Below are 23,181 nucleotides of genomic sequence, written 5' to 3' on the forward strand. Positions count from 1 at the left end.
GGCCTGCATGCCTGGGACCGGCTGATAGCCCGGGTCAGGCTCACCTCACAGGGCAGCTGGCGTCTCAATCAAGCGCCGGTCCCATGCTGCGTTTGGATAAATGGAAGCCACGCAGCATTGTTCGGGAAAGTTTCTATTTTAAATTCCACCTCACAGTAAGTGCAAGGTTTTATTCCAGTCCTTTTCTTGGAAAAAGAGATTTGCATACGCTCTGGGTAGAAGCGGATATTTAAGATGAATAATCCGCGCGGCTGCTTATTTTACAGACTAGAGGTGACAGAGCATTTCCCAGCCTGTGGGGCCGCCCGAGGGACACTCCCCGAGGCAGGAGCCTCATGGGGCCTGGCTACAGAGTGCCCCCTGCCCCTCGCCCAAATGAGCCCCCAGGCCTCGGGCCCCCTCCAGCCCACCAGCACGGGCCTGTCTGCAAAATAAACCTGGGCAAATGCAGCGCAAGTGCTGGGCCAGGCAGGAAGGCTGGCAGACACCCCGGGGCAGAGCCTGGTGGGCACAGGGGGCCTCCAGCTCCAGGGCCGCTGCTGGCCAGGCCCGGGGCTGAGTCACCTGCCCTGCCCTCCTCCGAGGGCATCCCCGCTGAGGAGCGGCAGCTGCAGCGGGGGGAGGCGAACCGGAGGGGACCCTGGAGGTCAGCCAGGCCCGGGCCCCAGCCCTGGGGACACACGCAGGGTCCTGATGGGCGTGTTGTGGCTCCTGGGACCAAGGACGGCACGACCGGTCAAACCTTGAGGCACCGAGGGGGGCCCGGCCCAGCGGACGCTGTCCTGGGTGCTGCCTGGTGCTGCCCAGCAGCCTTCGGGGGGCAGGGAGGTTCAAGCCTGTGCACCCACCACACGGGGCCAGAGCCCACGGGGAAGGGCCGAGTGTCGGGCCATGAGCGGTCCATCCCCTAGGGCCAGTCCCTGCCTGCCCTGGTCTTGGAGCGCCTAGACTGGGCACCAGAAGAAAGCAAAATGCAAAGCTGCCGCTTAGTCGGGACCTGAGCACGGGGGCACCGACGGCCCGGGCACCCCCGAAGCAGCCGAGCCTGGGCTCCTTGCACTCCCGGCTCCTGGGCCCACGTCCCCCACAATGTTACATCCCGGCCACTGCACACCCGGTGTCCGCGTGGCCACACGCGCCTCACCACATCCAGGACTCCAGGTCGGATGGACCTCCTGTGCCTTCTCTGGGGTCAGAACACCCTCCGACCATCCCTCCCCGCACAGACACGTCAGCCCCCTACCAGAATCTCCTGGGTCCTGTTTGGTCCCTGCCTTCCTGCCCCGCAGCTCTGCGAGGAGCAAAGATGCTCTAACTCTGGTGGGGAGAGGGGAGCCGACCGGGAACTCCAGGCCCCGGCCCCTCCGGGGCTGCAGCCTCTCCGGATGGGAGTCCCTGATGACAAAGCCCAGGGCGTGGCAGGGACTCGTGAGGAGCCGACCGGAGCAGACGCAGCCGCCTGCCCCAGGCCTTGTCCTGTCCCACCCAGACCTTCACCCCAGGTTCTGCAAACCAGGTTTTCGGTCACCAACTTCTCTAGGCCACAGAAAGTTGGAAAGCGGATGAGCAGTTAGAGAGCAGCATAAATTCAGCAGCAAAACGTGCTCAGGAAAGATGCAGGAAGGTGGTGTTTAAGTAGAGTCACAAGACACCCGGAGCTAAGGGGGCTGGGATCAGCTTCGCTGCCAACAGTCCTGCAGAAGGGCACCTCCCCTGCCCGCCCAGCCCGGGGTGGGGTCAGCGCCTCCCCTGAGCTGCTGCCCAGGCGTTGAAATGGGATCCGGCGCGCCGTCTAAGAATCGTAGGAAGACACCCGCCGCACACACAGGACACACGGGTCTGCTCCGGGGCTGGCTTCCCAGGTGACCAGCGTGGTTCAGGAGCCCTCACGGCACAGAGCAGCCGCCCCCAGGTTCCCGGGCCACAGCCATGCCCCAAACGCCCATGATGCCAGCCCCCTCCCACCCTCCCAGCTCAAGAGGCTGGATTATCATCCTGGAAAAGGGGTGGGTCTATTTTTGGCCAAACTGGATAGAATTAAGGAAAGATATTATTTCGAGATGGAACATGAGACTTCTGTTCTCTTTTATGCTCCAAAAATAAGAGTCAAAAAAGGGAGCTGAGCTAGGAGTCCACATCCTCGGGGCCGCTCAGGTCTGTGGTTTCCAGGATGAGAACCCACCCGGCTCCCAGAGGCAGGCACGGCAACCGCCACCGAGCTGGAGGCCAGCTCCACGCCATCCCCAGACAGGGAGGCGGCAGGCGGGGGGTGCTGGGCAGCTCCTGGGCCTCTAAGCTGCAGGAAGGCGGGCAGCCTGCCTCTCCTGCGACCTTGCGGGTGTCATCGTGTGAGGAGACAGCAGACCTGCAGAGCGGCCTCCACTGGACGGAGGGCTGAGAGCCTGAGTTACCTGCTGGCCTGCAACCCTCAGGACTCTGACACGTGCACACACACATACACACACGATGCTCACACACACACATACACACACGATGCTCACACACACATGGTGCACACACACACGGTGCACACACACGGTGCTCACACACACGGTGCACACACACACACGATGCTCACACACGGTGCACACACACTTTGCTCACACACACACGGTGCGCACACACACGGTGCTCACACACACACGGTGCACACACACACACGGTGCTCACACACGGTGCACACACACACAATGCTCACATCCACACGGTGCTCACACATGGTGCGCACACACACACACACGGTGCTCACACACACACAATGCTCACACACACACGGTGCACACATGATGCTCACACACACACGGTGCACACACACACGGTGCTCTCACACACATGGTGCACACACACGTGCTCACGCTCACACACACGCGGTGCACACACACGATGTTCACACGGTGCTCACACACACACGATGCTCACACACACACGGTGCTCACACACACATGGTGCACACACACGTGCTCACACACACGGTGCTCACACACACTCGGTGCACACACATGATGCTCACACAGTGCTCACACACACGGTGCTCACACACGATGCTCACACACAGTGCACACACACGATGCTCACACACACAGTGCTCACACACACACGTGCTCACACACACACGGTGCACACACACGATGGTCACACACACAGTGCACGCACACATGCTCACACACACACAGTGCTCACACACACGGTGCTCACACACGGTGCACACACACGGTGCTCACACACACACGGTGCTCACACACACACGGTGCTCACACACACACGGTGCTCACACACGGTGCACACACACGGTGCACACACGGTGCTCACACACGGTGCACACACACGGTGCACACACACGGTGCACACACACGGTGCACACACGGTGCACACACGGTGCTCACACACACGGTGCACACACGATGCTCACACACGGTGCACACACACGATACACATGGTGCACACACATGATGCTCACACACACGGTGCACACACACACACGATGCTCACACACGGTGCTCACACACACACGGTGCTCACACACACACGGTGCTCACACACACACGGTGCACACACACGGTGCTCACACACACACGGTGCACACACGGTGCTCACACACACACGATGCTCATACACACAGTGCTCACACACACATGATGCTCACACACACACGGTGCACACACATGGTGCTCATACACACATGATGCTCATACACACAGTGCTCACACACACACGTGCTCACACACACACGATGCTCACACACACACGGTGCACACACACGGTGCTCACACACACACGATGCTCATACACACAGTGCTCACACACACACGATGCTCACACACACACGATGCTCACACACGGTGCTCACACACACAAGGTGCTCACACACACATGGTGCACACACACACATGGTGCACACACACGGTGCTCACAGCAAACCCATGGAAGGGTTCTAGGGCAAAGTGGGTGAATTTGTTCATAATTCTGGAGCAAGAGAGGTCTTTCCGAAAAGGAAGCAAACCCCAGAAGCCACAGAGCAAAGACTTGTCAGATGGACAAATTTAATCATATAGAAATCAGTCGAGGTTTGATACAGGATACAGGATGCTTGGGGCTGGTGCACTGGAATGACCCAGAGAGATGATATGGGGAGGGGTGGGGGTGTGGTTCAGGATTGGGAACTCATGTACACCCGTGGCGGATTCATGTCAATATATGGGAAAACCAATACAGTGTTGTAAAGTAAAATAGAAAATAAATAAATAAAAATGAAAAAAAAGAAATCAGGAAACTTGTGTATAGAGAAAAAACACAAGTTTTTAAAAAATCAAAATACTACAAAATCGGGAAAGGTATTTGTAATCAATATGACCAAACTAGGGGTTAATTTCCTTAAACAAACTGGTACAAATGATTGAGAGAGTCAACCAGAGAATGCAGAGGCCCCGATGGGAAGGCACCACACGGACGGGGAATCAGACACGGGAGGGACCCCCAGTTCCCATCATCACAACGCCCCCTACGTTCCATGGAGACACGTTGGGCTGGGACCGTGGGGAGGCTGGTTCACCCCAAGCCCTACGGGGGGCCCTGTGAGCACCCAGCCCTTCCAGAAACTGTCAGCAACACCCACCAGGGTCAGGAGCACCAGCTGCTGCTGTGACGTCCACACGGAGGAACTCGCGGAAATGCGTCTCCACCTACAAAACCAGGTACACCCCAGACCACCCAGCTGTCCAGGAGGGGCACTGGGGACCCCCTCGGACACCGCGGGAAGGCGCGGTGTTGTGGAAACGGTAAAACCAGACGGACTCCATGAAGCTTCAGGAGAAGCAAGGACGAGTGCCCTGCACGTGCCGATCGGCTGACGTGAACCAGAACCTCCACGCCGGCAGCCCACACGCAGACCCACACGCGAGTCTGACGCAGGCCCTCACGCTCCCCTTTCTGTCCTCGGGCAGGTTTAACATCTGACCCTCCCACATGAATTATTTTTTTATGTCAATAGGGATAACCTGGACAAGAAAGTCTGGGCTATTTTCTGCTTACGCTTCTCTGTTTATTTTTTAAGTGCCTTTTAAATGAGATATAAAAGCTGCCCCGCTGTCCCTACTCACACCCTACCATCTGCCAGCTCACGTCTTCAGGGGCCTGGACCCGTGATCCTGATGCTCAAGGTGAATGGCATTTTTTTGTTTTGTTTTGTTTTGTTTTAAGAATAAAATGGTCTCACGCAGCCCAGGAATATGCTCCTGGGTCCCAGTCTGGAAAGCACTGGAAACACCATCTTAGGAAATTAAAATCTTCCTCTGAGAAGATGACTCCCAGGACAGCACGACCTCTCCAATGGATGCGCCTCCACCGTACACCTGGTCACACGGTTCCCGCGGGCCACTGGCGAGGAAAGCAAAGCTCACAGGTGGGGCCCGCAGGCTGGGTTTGGAAGCCACGGGATCCCCAGGCCCCAGCGGGAGGGGCAGAGTGTCAGCTGGGGCTCCCCCCGACGTGGCCGTCCCAGCCCAGCCAGGGAGGGGGTGAGGAAGGGAGGGCACCAGTCCCCCAAGCCGCAGAGGTGCCATGCCTTGAGGCAGCGCCGCCCGCCGGGCACACACGGCACCCCGCAGCCCGGCCTGGGAGGCGCCTGCGGCTGCTGCACCGCGAGGGCCCCGCAGAGCCACCCACCCCGCTGCCGAGAAAGCAGACTCACGCCACCCCCGCTCGGCCACACAGGCCCCGCCCGGCGGAGCCCCGCACCAGCTGGGACCGCAAAGGCCCCCGCGTCACCTTCTGCAGGCGTCAGGATCCGCCGCCCCCAAGCGGAGTCCACGCCGTGTGAGCCAGCTTAGCAAAGGCGCCTGAGAACCCGAGCTGCTTATTTCGCGGAGGCCACAGGCTCACGGTGGGGAGAACAGCTCCCGTCCTGGGGGCGCTGCGGCCCCGCCTCAAGAGAAACTAAACAAAGTCAGAGGCCATCAGGCAGAGGCAGGGACAGGGATTCTCCAGCAGGCCCCACCCTGCTCCGCTCCCCACAGGAGCCAAGGGTGCAGCCCCCTCCCCACGCGGAGCCAACAGCATCGACCAGCGGCCGGCCGGCTTCAGGCAGGCCCTTCCCTGTCTCAGAGTCTCCAAATTCGGAGATGTGCTGTTGAGGACTTTTGGGCACCTGCAGCCTCCAGGCCCCGCTCCCCACGGAGGGGAGGCACCTCACAAACCCAGCAATACAGCGTTGAAGAGGCGACCCAGACCAGACGAGGCCCGAGACCACCCAGCCCAGCTGCGGGGGCCCCTCACTCGCTGCACCAGGAGGGGGCAGGCAGGCCAGGGGCGGGGCTGGAGGGGCAGGTGCTGGGCCCTGCTGCCCGTGCTGACTCTGCGACCTCCCAGGCCTCTCCCATCCAGGCAAACAGCCCGAGCAAGGGCTGCAGCCCTGGGCCGTCCCTCCCCGAGGCCAGGGGGACGTTCTCAGGGAACAGTGCCCCTGCCCTCACAGCAGCTTCTGCTCTAACAGGAGATGGTGAGCTGTGCGACGTCGCTCAGACGCGTCCAGCTCTGTGCGACGCTACGGACTGGCTCCCGCCAGGCTCCTCTGTCCGTGGGGTTCTCCAGGCGAGAAGACTGGAGTGGGTTGTCATGCCCTCCTCCAGGGCATCTTTCTGACCCAGGAATCAAACCCACATCTCCTTCACCAGAGGAGCCCATGACCTAGGAGAGCGATGGTAGAAACAATTAGTTGATGAGGACAGCAAGTGGAAAAGTAGTGAAAATAGCAAGATTTTAGACTTAAATATATCGACAATTACATTCAAGTAAATGGATGAACATTCCTTCTAAAAAGCAGGCATCTCCAGACTGGATTTAAAAACCCAGAGTCAACCAAGTGCTATTTATAAAGAAACCGCTTCCTCCTTAAAGGTACAGAGGCAAGAGGTTAAGGGAGGAAACGGCTGCCCACAGACGAACCAACCAAAGAAACCAGGCGGCCACATTAACATCAAAGCGGACTTGGAGCCAAGGAGCATCATCAGAGGCGCCCTAAGGATGAAGGCTCAAGTCGCCCAAAAAGACACAGCAGCCCCAGATGCTTATGCAGCCAAGACCAGACACACGGAGCAAAACCAGCAGGAGAGGAAGGGGCAGACCAAGCAGCAGACGGGAGGCTGCATCGGTCCTCGGCGAGGCCGGCAGACAGGAAGGGCGCGAAAGCATCAAACGCCGACGTGAGGGGTGAAGGAGAGGCGTCACTACAGACCCTGAAGGAAAACAAGCAGTTTACGCAAGGGACGGATTCCACCCCTTGAAAGACAGGTCACCAAAGCAAGCACGGGGAGGAGCGGGAAGTCCGAATACCCTCTAGCTATCAAAGAAATCGAATCTGTCCTTAAACCTTCCCTACAAAGAAAGCTCCAGGCTCAGTGGCTTCCCTGGTGACCTTTAGCAAAGGTTTAATGGAGGAATGACATCAATGTCACACAGACTTTACAGGAAACGGAGGAGGAGGGAATACCTCCAACCCATCTTATGAGGCTGGCGTGAACCTGACAAGGACACCACAAGGAAGGAGACTCTAGGCCAACATCCCCCGAGAGCACAATAAAAATCGTACGCCGCACGTGTGCTCGGCTGGTCAGTCGTGTCCGACTCTGCAGCCCCACGGACTGCAGCCCACAGGCTCCTCTGTCCACAGGACTCTCCAGGCAGGAACACTGGAAGGAGCTGACATTTCCAGCTCCAGGGGACCTTCTCAACCCACAAACTGAACCTGAGTCTCCTGCAGCTGCATTGGCAGGCGGATTTATGTTTTAACCACTGAGCCGCTGGGCTCGCCTCAAAGTATCAGCAAATTGAATTCAGCAATATCTAAACACGAACTTAATAATGTGAGACTGATATTTTGCTCAAAAGTCAATCAGTGCAATTTACCACGTTGGCAGAATAAAGAAGTTACCTCCACAGATACAAAGACGCATTTGGCAGAATCCAACAACCATTAATGACTTTAAAACAAAAGCTCGTCCGACTATGAAGAGAAGGAAACTCCCTTGGTCTGATAGGGGAATCTTTGAAAAAGCTCAGCTGGCATTGTACTTAACGGTGAAATCCTGGACACTTTCCCTCTAAGATCACAAAAAAGACAAGGACGCTAGCTCCCCGCTCCTCTAACCAACATTGTGCTGGATGTCTAGACAGGGTGAGACAGCACAGAGTTGGTAAATCTGTCCTCATTCGCAAGCGACATAGAAAACCCTGTGAAATCCACAGACAAGATATTAGAGTAGGTCTGTTCCACAGGGCTATGGGATACAGTCAAGATCCAACGATTTATTTTTAAAAAACACAAACTATGCCTGCAACCCCTGCCCAGTGAGGATTGCGACGCCATGCTGACAGAAATTAAAGACCGGGATCAACACACCCAGTGCCATGTTCCTGGACTGGAAAACTCAAAATGTTAAGAAGCCTGTTCTTTTTAAGTGATCAAGTTTCGTGGACTCCCAATCAAAATCTTAGCTTACTTTAGGAATTGATAAACTGATTCTAAAATTTACAGAAGAAGGCAAAGAATCTAGAACAGTCAAAACAATCTGAAAAAAGAACAAAGTGTGCTTTCAGCCCCATTGTAAAGCTACAATATCAGCACGGTGTGGCGTCGGTGTTAAGACAGACAAAGAGATCAACGGAGCAGAACAGAGCCAGGAAGAGGCCCGTGAGTTCACGTTCCAGAAAGACGCCAGGCAACGTTCCTAGGGAAAAGATGGTCTTCTCAGCAAGCAGTGCTGGGTCACACAGGCATCAGACTGCAGAGGATTCTCAGCAAGCAGTGTTGGGTCGCACAGGCATCAGACTGCAGAGGATTCTCAGCAAGCAGTGCTGGGTCGCACGGGCATCAGACTGCAGAGGATTCTCAGCAAGCAGTGCTGGGTCGCACAGGCATCAGACTGCAGAGGATTCTCAGCAAGCAGTGTTGGGTCGCACGGGCATCAGACTGCAGAGGATTCTCAGCAAGCAGTGTTGGGTCGCACGGGCATCAGACTGCAGAGGATTCTCAGCAAGCAGTGCTGGGTCGCACGGGCATCAGACTGCGGAGGAGGGGGAGGGGAGAGAAGCAAGGAGAGGAAGAGGGCGGGAGGAGGCAGGAGGAGGGGCAGAGGGAGGCCGAGCTCTGGCCCTGGCGTCTGAGCAACACAAACACGGACCTGACGTGGAGCGTGAGCATAAGCAACAGTAGTCACTGCAGCAGAGTGAAAGTGTCTCCACGTCGATGCTTTACCTCTTAAAGTGATCACATTAGAGAACGGAGGCTATGAGACACCACGGTACGAACCGGAACTCCGCTTCCCTTCTAAGACCTCAGTGGAAAAGGTGAGAATCTGGAATAAGTTTCCTTTGGGAAAGACTGGTGGGAAAACACGGAAAACCCTGGCCATTGTCGAAAAGCACTGGGGTCTTTGGAGTCAAAAGCAATGGAATTAAACTCTAGTCGAGACGAGCTCATCTCCACTCCAGGAGTCTGGTAGGTTGCAGTGTGAGTGGTGAGCTTCTCTGTTTATGTCTTTGATCTGGCTTCGTTCTTGTAATGCAGCCACCCGATTCTGTGATGGGGGAATGATATGTGCTTTTCGTACAAAAGAAAAAAATAACAGTAAAACCATAAAAGCTCTAGAAGAAAGGGAAAACAGTCTTTATGACCACGAGTTAGGTGGCCATGTTCCAGGCAGGACACAGAGGGAGCAAACCCCAAAGGGAGGAACGGGCCCCCAGATCAAAAGCGCCTCCTTTCCCAGAACGACCACTGAGGACCGACCAGAACGCCACGAAGCACAGACTGGCTCCCCCTCCCAGCACAGGAGCAGACTGGCCGCCAAGGACGCGGGGAGACCAGCTGGGACTCTGGCACGCTGCACCTGAGGCCCGGGGCAGAGGCCCCCACCCACCCCCACCCCCTCTGAAGTCGGTGCCTGGGGCGGGGGCACGGCGCTTGTGCACTGACAGGACGGGACGTGAGTGCCCTTGGGAGAGAAGATCTGCTGATAAAAAAGTAATTAACAACCTCCTGAACCTTTCAATTAACAGGATCTGCACACAAGCGAACCTGCGCTCTCCAGAGCATTGCTTCTTTTTTTTTTTAATTAAAAATAACTTAAGTTTGTTCTGTAAAGGTTTCTTGAGATTCCACTGGACACACCCGCATGGGTCCAAGGCCAGGCCCACCTCTGGCCCCAGGTGACCACCATCGCCTCGCCATCTCAGCCCATGATGCTCAGTTCAAGGTTGCACCCCCAGGGCCTGAAGACGAGGGTCAGCCCACGGAGAGGGCAGGCAGGACACGCCCCTGCCCTGTAAAGTGATCGACCCCCAGGTAAGCTGTGCTGAGCAAACCCAGCCTGCGGCACAGCACCCCATGGCTCTGACCTCACCTGCCGCCCCACACGGAGCCCCCAGCCTCAGAGCTGGAGGGCGCGGCCCACGAGGGCTCCACGTCCACCTGTGTGCCCAAGATGGCCATTCCTCGGCTGCAGCACCCGTGAGCCGGACACTGGCAGTGGGGGAAACACGGGTGGTGCGTCCCTGCCGTCCCAGCAGAGAAGAGAGGCAGAGCCCACACACGGGTCAGGCGTGGGCCTTGCCTCCCCTCCAAACCCCGGGCCTTGCTCAACACTCCAGGCTCCCCTGCAGCAGACCGTGGGGTCCTTCTGAGAGAGAACCTCGGGGGCCTCAACCATGTCGCTGCGTCTTCAACGAGAAGGGAGATAGCTGCCAGGAGAGCTGCCCACCCCAGAGAGCCAGCAGAGCGGCACCTGCCCCTCCACAGGGACAGGGGTCCACGACGGGGGGCCAGGGTCCACAAGGGGGGCCGGGGTCCACAAGGGGGGACAGGGAGTCCATAAGGGGAACAGGGTACCACGGGGGGGCAGGGGGTCCAAAAATGGGGGTGGGGGTCCACAAGGGGGGCCAGGGGTCCACACGCTTATGCTCACATGCACACACAGGTTAACCACAGAACCCCAGGCTGAGCCCGGGTACCCTGCAAGTTCTCAGCCCTGGGGCCCCCGAAGCAGGCGCTGGGGTTGGTGAGCCTGGCTGCTTCCTCGGGATGGAGGGGTGGGGAGGGGGAGCTCAGGGCGCGTGGAGGGGCAGGGAGGGGAGCTCGGGGCGCATGGGGCGGCGGGGATGCCGGCAGCCAGTTCTCTGGAAGGCAGAACCAAGGTGCCACGTGAGGTCCAGGCTGGGGAGGCGGCGGGGTCACAGGGCACTCGGAAGGAGGAAGCCAGTGAGGAAGGGGACCGCAGGGTGCGGGTGTGAATGTGTTAAAGGGCACACGCGTGACACATGAGCCAGAGACTGGGCAGAAAAGCCTGGAATGTGGGAGGCAAGGGCCTGGCTGGAGGGAAACTTGGGAGGCGTGGCATATGGATGGTATTTGAAACTGTGAGACCATCCGTGTGAGCAAAGCAGGAAAGGAAAGGAGGGGCAGGAGCCCAGCGCCCGGAGTCACCAGGGCGGCAGGAAGAGAGGCCGAGGCAGGCAGGGGCGTCCCGGGAGAGAGGGAAGCTGGGGGGGTCCAGACGGAGATGCAAGGATGGGGCGTCAGCCCTCCACCGTGCAGGGGGGCTTCACGAGGGCTTGGGGGCTGAGGGACAAATCCTGGCCTGCAGGTCCAGGGGACAGGCCCCCACGCGGACCAGTGCCCTCAGGAGTTCTGCTGAAAACGGGGAACAAGAGAGCGGGGACAGGGCACCAAGGGAAGCTCTTGACACGGGAGCAGGAAGCAGGCTGTTTACTCTCCCCCAGACTCATGGAGAGTGTCTTCTGGATGCCTGGCATCAATCTCCACCCTGGGGACACAAAAACGCCTGGTTCATGCCCACTGACTCCCGAGAACCTGTGCCATCGTGTGTCAACAGTTATGAAACATGAACTGGGCACAGGGCGCAGCTCAGGCACGGCTCTGGATTCCCCAGAGCCAGACCTGCAGGCCGCTGTCCCCTGCCCAGAGCTGGGACCATGGACAGCCCTGCCTGCAGGCCTGGAGACAGACTGTGCATGCCCCAGTGCGGGTGGAGGGGCCCTGGGTTAGGAGGGGATGGGCAGGGACCTGCTCTGGGCCTGTGCAGACTTCCTGAAAGTCAAGAGTCTGGGCCTGAGGCTGAGCAGTGCGCTGGGTACAGCTCTGTGCTTTAAAAGGTCATTATCTCCCAGGAAGGGTGAGCACCCCCAGCGCCCAGATCTTGGTTTCTAACACCCTACCCAGAAGAAAGACCTGGGCTCCTGGGAGAACTGGCTGATTCTAGGGTTGGGTTGGGGAATACACAATGAGTCTGGAGCATGTTCTGGTCACAAAAAGGAAGTGCTCAGAAAGAAGCAAAGACAGAAAGCAGCAAGGGCAGCAGGCCCAAGGGGCCAGGAGCCAACTGGGAAGCTTCTGATGGCCGGAGCTGGCCAACCTGAGCAGAAAATAAGTCAAACACAAGAGCTCGGGTCACAATGCAAAGCACAGAACAGAGATCCGTGAGTCTGCAAGGGCTCAAGTGAATGACTGATCAACAAAGCAGCTGGAGAACACACAGCTCTCTGTGCCAAAGAATCCAAGTGACTTCATGGAGACACCTGCTCCAGGACCCCAGCCTCCAGCCCATGGCGATGGCACGGTGTGGACGGGGGACGGAGACCCTGACGGTGAAGTCACCTGGCAGACACGACCTCGGCTGGGTAGTCACGGCCAACATCAGCAGCAGCAGCCCAAGCTGAGCGTATGCACCCTCAACAGGGCGTGACGAGAAGAGCATCTTCCCCACAGTCTTCCTCCCAAAGACCCAAAACTGTCAACGTCATCAAAACAAGCGGAGTCTGAGAAACTGACTCGGCTCACAGGGGCCTAAAGACGGACAGTGAAATGTCATGTGGCTCCTGGATGGGACCCGGGAACAGAAGAAGAATGTCCAGTAAAGACAGAAGTCTGAATAAACCGTGACTTCAGTATTTCTGAGAGTCACAGTGGTTCATTTCACGTGTCACGCTGACTGGCCCGGAGCACCCAGGTTAAAGTGTCCTGCGCCTGTTTTGGAGGGAGCTTCTGGGCAAGAGTGGCAGTTGACCAGGGACTCGGCAGGGGAGGCGGCCCTCCCTGATGTGGGCGGGCACGTGAAGACGCTCTTTGGAAGAAGAGCTATGACAAACCTAGGAAGGGTATTTAAAAGTAGACACATCACTTTGCCAACAAAGGTCTGTATAATCAAAGCTATGGTTTTTCCAGTAGTCATGTATGGATGTGAGAACTGGACCATAAAGAAGCCTGAGCACCAAAGAATTGATGCTTTTGAGCTGTGGTCTTGGAGAAGACTCTTGAGAGTCCCTTGGACTGCAAGGAGATCCAACCAGTCCATTCTAAAGAAAATCAGCCCTGAATACTCATTGGAAGGACTGATGCTGAAGCTGCAACTCCAATACTTTGGCCACCTGATGTGAACAGCTGACTCATTGGAAAAGACCCTGATGCTAGGAAAGACTGAAGGCGGGAGGAGAAGGGGATGACAGAGGATGAGATGGTTGGATGGCATCACTGACTTGATGGACATGAGTTTGAGCAAACTGCGGCAGATAGTGAAGGACAGGGAAGCCTGGCGAGGTGCAGTCCACAGGGTCACAAAGAATCCGACACAACTGAGGGACAGAAAAAAATGTTCGTTTACACACACACACGCACACACACACACGCACACACACACACGCACACACACGCACACACACACACGCACACACGCACACACGCACACACACACACGTCATCACTCTACTTTCTGGTGTTTGTCGAGAGAACCCTGACCAGCACAATCCCGTCTCCCCACGGGCTCCCCGGCCATGACAAGCACACTGTGTTAACGTCAGGGGAAATGAGGTGCGGGAGATGCAAGCACCCTCTGTGCCACCTTCACGTCTTCTCTGTAAATTTTCTGAGAAGCTAAAAATGTTCTAGATAAAGTTTACTTTAAAAGTCACATACATCCCGTGAGTGTTCAAGTATGGACTGGAAGGGGGTGTGAAAAGGCACCAATGGTCATCTTAGCGCTGAGATTACATAAGACACTGAATCTCTTAATACTTTTCTCGTCACCTTTCATTATATAATGAAAGCCTGAAAGGAATAAAAGATCACCCAGCAGCAGCGTCTGCGGCTGGACGGCAGCCACGTCATCTACCACCCAAACTGGGGCGCGTCTCCGGGCGGGAGTGGCTCCACGGCACTCCGTGGCTGAGTGGACGTGGTGAAGTCAGTGATGCTGGACAGGGGACAGCAGGCGTTGTCCCCAAACCCTCGCTCCCTTCCCCCTCGCCCTGCTCACCCCCAGGGTCTGCACCAGGCCCAGCTCTGGGGCTCTGTGGGGACCAAGCCCCTTCCTGTCTGTAGCTCTGAGTGCTGCGGGCCCCACACGGCCCAGGACCCCCGTCCAACTCGAGTTCCACCAGAAAGAGTGCCCAGGCCCCCTGCTCAGCATCCTGTCCCAGAGGGCAGCCACCACCCCCACGGCTGCCCACATGCCCTCTGGGTCAACGCCAGGCAGGGCCATGCCATGGGCACAAGCTGGGCACCAACGTGGGCGCTGGGTCCACCCTTCCTTCAGCTCGTGACTCTTCACCCGTCCCGTCTGGCTCCTCTGTGCCCCGCCTCCCTCTTCCTTCCTCTCAGCCCCGTGCTGTCTGCCTAAGGAGCTAAAAGACAACTTCACAGACACAAGAGGACCTTGACACAAAGAATAAAAAGGAGACGGGGGACTCGGGGACGATGCAAACGCGCGTGGCCCCCGCAGCCCAGTGCAGCCCCAGTCCGGGCCGCCCCGCGAGGCCAGCTCCTGAAACGAGGCGCTGATGTTGCTGCATCCAGCCGCTCCATTTTCGTTTGGGGGCAACGCGGTACGTGGTCACAGATAACTGATGGGGCAGCCACCCCACAGGAGCCGAGACCCCAGGGACCACCCCCCCACCAGGGACACGACTCCTGCTGAGCCTGCCACCAGCCCCGGCTGGCTGAGCTGACCAGGGGGCCGTGATGGGGAGGCCAGTAGGTTTTCCCAGTTCCACGGACGTTATGTGGAGCAGGTGACCCGCCCAGATTCCCAGCTGCAGAATCAGGAAACACAGTATAAACGGTTGTCGCTAAGTCACTGAGTCTTGGGGTTGTTCACTACCAGACACAAAGGGCAAACAGGCTGCCCGGGGGCGCTTGTGGTAAAGAACCCTCTGCCAGTGCAGGAGACCTAAGAGACGCGGGTTCGATCTCTCGGCTGGGAAGATCCCTGGAGGAGGGCGTGGCAACTCACTCCAGCCTCCTTGCCTGGAGAATCCCATGGATGGAGGAGCCCGGTAGGCTTCAGTGCATGGGGTCGCACGGAGTGGGACACGACTGAAGCGACTCAGCACGCTCACACACAGATGGCAGAGTGTCCTGGGGTGAGCGGCCAGGGCCAAGATCCCACTCCTGGCTCCCAGGGCCCCAGGCTGAGGCGGGAGGCTGGGAGGCGGCGCACAGCACCGCCGGGGCCAAGACCCCACTCCTGGCTCCCAGGGCCCGAGTCTGAGGCGGGAAGCTGGGAGGCAGTGCCCAGCACCGCGGGCCCCGCAGGGCGGGAGCAGGAAGGGGGCACTCGTGCCTGAGAAGCCCAACAGACTCCAGACCCAAGCGCACCGCACTGCACGTCCCCGTCAGTGACAGGTCCCACTTGGCGAGTGGACACAGAGCTGCAGAGCGCGTCTACACCCCAGAAACTGGAAGCGCTCGGCTCCTATTTTCAATAAATTGGGGGCGACACCGACGCCCACCACACCATCCCCTTGGCTTCAGGAAATAAATAATGCCAAGCCGGGTTTGCACGGCATCGACTCTGCGGGGCCTGTGCGGACCAAGTGCTGGAGGCCACCACACACTCAGTCACAACTGGGGGTGTGGAGGGTGGGCGGGGGGGAGTGATCTGGGGGCTGGGTGGGGCACGCTGATCTTGCCCAGCGCCCTGGTTTCTAAATAAGAGATTTCAGGTCAACGAGAAAATAGCTTTTGATGAAGCAGGCATCCTTAAAAATAACAGTGATTTTATTAATTGTAGCTTCTCCCCAGTTGTCTCAAATTCTGAGCATTAAAGCAATTCTGCATGCTGGCCACAGCCAGTGTTTAAGGAAGAGAAAGGAGCCCACTGTGGCCTCCAGGGTGCCGGTCAGCATGCGTCCACCCCCTGGGGTGGGACAGAGGTCTAGAGAAGGGTGACAGGTGACCACCTGCCCACCCCTCGGGGAAGCAGGGACAGGGCTGGAGGAAGCGTGCCAACAGCTGTCGGGAGCAGCAAGGTCCAGCGCCCACTGGACTCTCGCCCACTAGTAGAGATGCCGGTCGCCACAGTCTTCCCTCGCCATAGATTTATCCAGAGGCGGCAGAGCGGGGCAGGGGCTGAGGAGCACACAAGCAGGAAAACTGATTGGACAGGAAACGTGGCGTCAGAAGAACAAACACCAAATCTGGTTCTGAGCATCCCACCCAAAGGGGAATCTGGCCCAAGGCCGCGGGGCACAAACCCTGAGCAGGGAACCACTGGGCTGGGGGTGGGAGGCGGGCAGGGCTGGGCCGTCAGAGCAGCCAGGACGAGAGGACACAGTGGCCAGGAGGGGCGGGGCGCAGCCCTGAGCCACCTGCCTCTGGCAACACACCTCCCCCAGGCTGGGTGGGAGTCGGCGGAGGCTGAGTGCTCATCACGGGCAGGAAGAAGCTCAGGCTGTGGCATCGGCTGCAAGTGCAGGATCCAAAGCGCTACTGCCGTCCCAGGTGCGCGTGTCCACGTGGCCGACGCCGGAGAAAAAGAGCAACACAGAAATAAGAGCAAAACTGAAGAGAGCCCTTGGCAGGGAGAGCCAGCCTGCGTGCAGGCGAGGCGCCACCCGCCGCCAACGGCATCGCTCAGCGGAGCGCGGGGTGGGCAGCACCCCGCTGCCCCTGTGCCCGCCCCCCGCACTATCCTCACCAAGCCCCCCACCCAGAGTGGGTCCCCTCTGCGTCTAGCGCCACTGCCCTCCCCAGGGCGGGTGGGATGCTGGATGGAAATACAGAACCCGAGGCCCCACCCGGGGCCCCACCCGGGGCCCCACCTGATGCCCGACAAGCCAGCATCTGCACTTTCACAAGGCCCCAGGGACTCGGGGCCCTGGCAGTTTGGGAAGCTCCTCCAAGCTGCCCCGACCCTGCTCTGAATAAACGCCTTGCCTCCCTCCGACCGACCTGGGGCCTTGGGAGGGCTCATCCTCAGAGAGCAGCCCCAGACAAGGTTCACCTCCCGTGCATCCTTGCATCCTCCTCAACTAGAAAGATGGGTGGTTAAATGTTTCAAAGAAAATCAACTTATTTTTAGCATTTTAAAACACACAGCCAGATGGATAGACACTCAGAGCTGACATTTGTTACATAAAAAGCACCACAGCGAGTCCCCAGTCCATCCCGGACCAGCTTCGTCTGCCTCGCGAACACATTGAGCTCAGGGCTGCCCCGCGGCACCCCGGGACACTCGACCCTGCACTGGGGAGCCCAGGGACCCCCGCTGGCTGGTAGAGGACCCCAGGGCCTGCAGCCACTGTGTTTCTGCCACCAAGGCCCCCACATTGTGGGGGAGGGGGGTGAACTGCCATCAGCCTGGGCCTCACAGAGAGCTGCCCCCGCCCTGGCCAGCCCCGCTCCCCAGGGTCGGGAGGGAAGGGAGAGGCGCCTATTGTAAGTCAGGTCCACCCGTCGCTGGACGAGGACTCAGTGATGGGGCCAGACTGATGCTTTGGAACCACCGGGCCAGCCTCCATGCACTCAGCACGGCGCACTCTGCTGCCCCCAGCTCTGGGCACACAGCAAGGAAGGGTCGGCACACACCTTCAAGTCACCGAGTCGTTCTTGGCAGGTGACTTGACCAACCACCCAGGAAGTCTGGGAAAATCAACTCAAGAGCCATGAGGAGCCTCTGCAGAAAACCACACTCGGGACAGACATCTTTGAAAGTTAAGTTTTCCTTCATACCAGCACCAACCAGTGTGGAACGTGACGGGTGCAAAGATCTTATTCACAATTCAACAAAAACAGGCAATGAATGTGCCCAGTCTAAGCAAGAACAGGGCTCGAGGGAGGAAAAGCCCGTCTCACTGTGTCCAGTGTGAGTCCAAAATGACCAAAAGTCGCAACGTAAAAGGTGAAGCCACAGAAGACTAGAAGAAAGAGCAGGTTTTTAAAACAAGCGTCACGTACTGTGTAACTGGACACAAAGGCAGAAAACCGCCAGGAAGGAGGGTCTTGATGAATCTGACCGCACAAAAATTAAGTGTGCATGTGGGAAAAACAAAAACCAAAAACTAGCAGCACAGAAAGGTGAACGACTGCCCCGGGGCCCTTCCATCCTGGGAACCGTGAAAAGCACAGGGCAGCAAACAGCCCACGGGAGGCTTGGCGCAGGGGTGCGTGCGGCGTGCAAAGTCACTTCAGTCGTGTCCATGGCGACCCCATGGACTGCTGCCCGCCAGGCTCCTCTGTGCGTGGGATTCTCCAGGCAAGAATACTGGAGTGGGCTGCTTCCCAACCCAGGGACTGAACACGCGTCTCTTATCAGGGCACGGCTAGGAGCTGGCGATTCAGGAAAGAAGAGCACAAACGTGGAAAGCAAGAGATGGCCAACCTCAGCAGCAAGCAAAGCAGGAATACAGGCTTTCAGGTGGCCGAATAGTGAGCCGGCACCAACACGCAGGGGGAGGGAGGGTGGGGCAGGAGGGCCCCCGCAGGCTCCGAGGGCAGGGCCCCCTCCCCCCTCCCCCCTCCCCCCTTCCCCCCCCCCCGCCCCCGTGTTCACCATATTCATGCTCCCTTCCCCAACACCAGTCTCCCCACCTCCTCATTTCTCCGGGCACCCCGCACCTGCCGCAGCCACACCCACTGGGCCACCACTGTGTAACAAGCACCCGGGACAGCGGCGTGTCCCAGGATGGCTCATCCCCAGGGAGCTGGCGGATGCAGCAAGCTGCCTTCGGTGTGCACTCCTGACTCAGCAATGTCATCCCAGGAGTGCACCGCGACGACCAAGAAACAACGCTCGCTGCTCAGTCCTTCACATATTGCTGCCTGAGCTCCAGCATCCCCCAGCGACCCACCAACAAATCCGCCCTGGACTTTGGGACAGGGAGGTGCCCACAGTTTCTAAGAGCATCCTTCGAGTCTAGCTCACAGGACTAAGAACAGCCCTTGGAAATTCAGCTAACAAGGGGTCCTTTAGATCGACAAGACGTCACAACACCTCGCTGTGTAAAAACAGCAGGTTTAGACAAAACCATGAATGGGGGATGATCCCATTTCTGCACCGAAGCCATAAAGTGGGTCTCTACACGACCCACGTGTGAGTGCATTCTAGAGAGGGGCTGGGGCAGGCGTACACTCGGAGGCCTTTCTGGGCTAAAGTTACCGAAGCCTCAGTTTTCCTATTTAGGACAATTTTAGGAAAGTCTAAACTTTTCACAAATTTATACACTTTAATCCCTCTATAATTTAAAAAAGGTTTTATAAGTTTCATAAAAGGTTATGAGACTCCAGGAGCCCCAAGTCCCACCTTACCGCCCACCCCACCCCGCAGGCCAAGGACTGGCACTCTGCCGCCCCAGGGAAGCTTTAGTTCCAGGTCTCTGGGTGAAGGCAGACCTCCTGGATGGCTGGTTGTTCCCCACTTGCAACCTAATCTCAGGTTAGGCTTTAGAACAGCCAGACTGCCGAGAAGGGCAGGTGCCCCCCCAACCCCGGGCTACTGGGCACGCAGCTGCTAGGGGAAGGTGCTGGAAGATTCCAGAAAAGAGGGATGAGGGCGCCTGGCCAGCGCATGGCAGGTCACCAGGAATCAAGGCCCACCCCTGAATCAAGTGCAGCCACAAGGGCGGGGTGAGCGGAGGCGCGGGGCTGTGGGCAGAGGGAAAAGGCCAGGTGTGAGGAGGAGGCCCCGAGGACTCTGAACACAGCCCAGCACAGGCCGACCCCGGGCTCAGACACCTCGGGGACATGGGGCCTTCAGGGCCCGACGCATCACGACTCAGCATTCCAGTTGGCATCTACCTGGCGCGCCGTTAAACTGCTCCCTTATTTTCTCTTCTCTTTTCCTCTGCGTACCAAATTTGATATACTAATTGGGTGTTTTAATCTAAAAAATTCATCAGAAGGTCTCATATCACCATGGCAACCGGGCAGTCCCAGTAAACGCAAGCCCTCAGCACGGCACCATTGCCTCTTTCGGCTCACCCGGCACGGGGCCAAGAAGTGTGGGACCTTGTCCGGGGAGGACAGCTGCCCGCCCTCAGAGAAACGTGGGGTGCATGCAGCCTCGCCCTCCTGGAAGACCAGCCCTCCTCCTTTCCATAGCCTGCTCTTTCCACATAAGTAAACCCACAGCCTCCAGGCCCAGAGCTGCACACATTTTCTCTGCAAACACGTACTATGGTCCCCGAGCCGTGTGCACCCTGACGGTGATACAGAAACAATGAAACCGGAACAGAGTGGCCGTCCACCAGGGTCGCATCCACGGCGACCAGACCCGGGGTCAGGCTTGGCCCTCTAATCTCACCAAACAAAGCCCAGCTAACTCTCCTCCTGGGGTGCTCAGTCTGGAGACCTGGTCACCGAGCCCAGGGATGGCAAGTGACTGACAGGCACGTGTGCTGAAGAGTGAGCACCTGTTGCTGAAGCCAGCTCCCAGCTGCACGAGCCCGGAATAGCCGGCACCTCTGCTGCCCTGCTTCAGGCGGACGGGGACGGCGGAGGGGGGAGAATGTGTGAAATAGTTCTCAAATCAGATTCAAGAATCATAGATGGATTCTGAGCTCTTTTTGCCTCTTTAATGTTCCTTGGATTCTGAAACCTAATACTCTAAACAGGTAGTAAAATTTTACCATTCAAAGCTGAAGGCAGCCACTGGGCTACATCGATGCCTCTCTGCCTACATTTTCCACCTTGGAGAGCAAAATGCAGAGACATGCGAGAGGGCCAGCTCTGGGCTGACACTGGCGAGTCCTGAAATCAGATGTATTTCTCAGATGTTTTCTGATCCTGCCCCTACAGCCAGAACTAGATGCAATCTGCTTCCTGATTCCGTCCTAATTCACTCCGGGCTTTCTACACTTAGACTATGTACACTCAGAAACACGCAACGTATGAAACATCCCCAGCAGTAAGTTGTGCCCCAAAGTTCAGAACACAAAGTCAGGTCTCCCCAGAACATACTGTGCGGGTGTGGTCGGTCCTGAAGGCCTCACCCCTTGACTGTGTCCAGACACCCAGGCCCCCTCCCTGCTGACCGTGACCGGGCCCATTGGGACCCAGCTTCCGCCAGACCTCCCCTACCCCACCGGGTAGCAGGCTCCCCTTCCCTCTGTGAGGACTGCCGCCAGGCTGCACATTCTCCAACACTGGCCTTAGGTCATAGTATTGAAATTTCCTATAATGCTTAAATTATTTATCAGAAATGAATAGCTTGGTCTCCTTGGCTAAGCTGTGCTCTAAAATTATAAAAGATCCATCCTACCCGCTGCAGGCTGCCTACAAATGAAAAATGCATATTTCGACTATTTTAAGAAAATGTCAAAAAAAATCAAATGTGTCGTCTTATAGCACTGAACTTACTGCATGACATCTGAGAGAAGAGCTGCATGCTTGCCTGTGGAAGTGTCATGGTGCTCAGGGGCAGGCACTGCCACCTCCCCCGGGGGTGCTAAGGGAAAGGCCCTGTGCCCAGCAGGGCTCAGGGAGGCGTGCCCACAGACCTGCCTCGGTCTCTTGCTTCCCACCGGCGCCCACCTCCGGGTCACTAGCCTTACCTGCAGGGGCAACTCAAGGCAAAGTAGTTCCCAAAAGGGAAGCTTTCTGCACAGAGGCAAGCCTCCGCTGCACATCTGAGTGCAAAGGTGGGCACGCCCGGAGCCACGCGGCGCGGTCGCCGGCCCTGAGAACTCCGAGGGCCGGGCCCCCGCGCCACCTGTGGTCGGGCGTCTCCCCTGGCGAACTGGGCACCCCTCAGGTGCAGAGGGGCAGCCGAGCGCGCGCACCGCACAGTAAAGCAAAACGCAGACACAGCGCCCTGGATGCAGTGGGGGCCACCGACCCTCACTCCCCGCGGCTGGAGGGCCTGCTTCGCCCGCCGCGCCGCGGCTGGACACGGGGGACGCGCGTGGGCACCGCAGGCACCGTCCTCGAGTTTCCTCGGAAACCGAGACGCCCCGGGACGCCTTCCCGCCCCGGGAACCTCGGTGCCCCGATGCACGGAAACCCTCCCGCAGCAGCCCCCCTGCGAGAGCGCGCCGGCTCCCCCGCGGGGCAGGCCCCAGTGCGCTCCCCAGGTCCCCGCCGCGCGGCCCTTCTCACCGTCCTCCTTGTCGTCAAACACCGGCCTCCGCGCGGCGGCCGCCGACATGGAGGACCCCATCCTCTTCTTCCACTTGCTCCATTGAAACAGGGGGCGCGGCTGCGCGCGGGCATCGCTGGAGTCCCGGGCTCGGGGCTGGCCGGCGGCGGGCGGCGGCGGGGCCGGGGGCGCGTCGGGGCCGGCGAGGCGCCCGCGGCCGAGGGGCGGCGAGCCGGGGGGCGCCGCGGCGCTGCTGCCCCTGCGCTCGGCGCCGCTCCTCATGGCCGGGCCGGAGTGCGCACCGCGGCCGGAGTCCGGGGCATGGCCCGCCCAGCGGGCGGGGAGCGGGAGCGGGAACGACAGGCAGCGCCCGCCTTGCGCCCCAGCTCGGCGCTCCCAGGTCCCGGCAGCCCGGTCAGCTCCACCGACTGCGAGGGCCGGGGGCGGGGCCGGGGCGGGGCCGGCAGGCAGGAGCCGGGGCGGAGCTACCGCGGGGCGGAGCTACCGCGGGGGCGGAGCCGGAAGGCAGGATCTGGGGCGGAGCGAGGGCCGGGGGCGGGGCCGGTAGGCAGGAGCCGGGGCGGAGCTATCTCGGGGCGGAGCTAGCGCAGGGCGGGGACGGGCGGGGGCATGGGGCGGGGCATGGGGCGGGGTGGGGCGGGCATGGGGCGGGGTGGGGCGGGCATGGGGCGGGGTGGGTGGGGCCTGAGCGAGAGCCCTTCAGCTGCCCTGGGTACCCGCCGCCCACCACGCAGGGGTCGGTGCCACGCACAGCGCTGCGGCGGCACAGACAGGAGACAAGAAAGGGGTCTCTCTGGACTTGGTG

The 23,181-nt window shown here is 58.7% G+C and overlaps 1 protein-coding gene across 1 annotated transcript in view; it reads right to left on the reverse strand.

Annotated features, from left to right (window-relative positions):
• Positions 1 to 22,637, reverse strand: part of STK32C (serine/threonine kinase 32C) — a 74,712-nt gene extending 52,075 nt beyond the window's left edge. The window contains exon 1 of the mRNA XM_068961579.1: positions 22,376 to 22,637. Coding sequence (XP_068817680.1) covers positions 22,376 to 22,637 — 262 coding nt within the window. The remainder of the gene's footprint in view (positions 1 to 22,375) is intronic.
• Positions 22,638 to 23,181: the final 544 nt, after the last annotated feature.

The sequence above is a fragment of the Capricornis sumatraensis genome, chromosome 23 (assembly GCF_032405125.1).
Source record: "Capricornis sumatraensis isolate serow.1 chromosome 23, serow.2, whole genome shotgun sequence".
Lineage (NCBI taxonomy): Eukaryota > Metazoa > Chordata > Mammalia > Artiodactyla > Bovidae > Capricornis > Capricornis sumatraensis.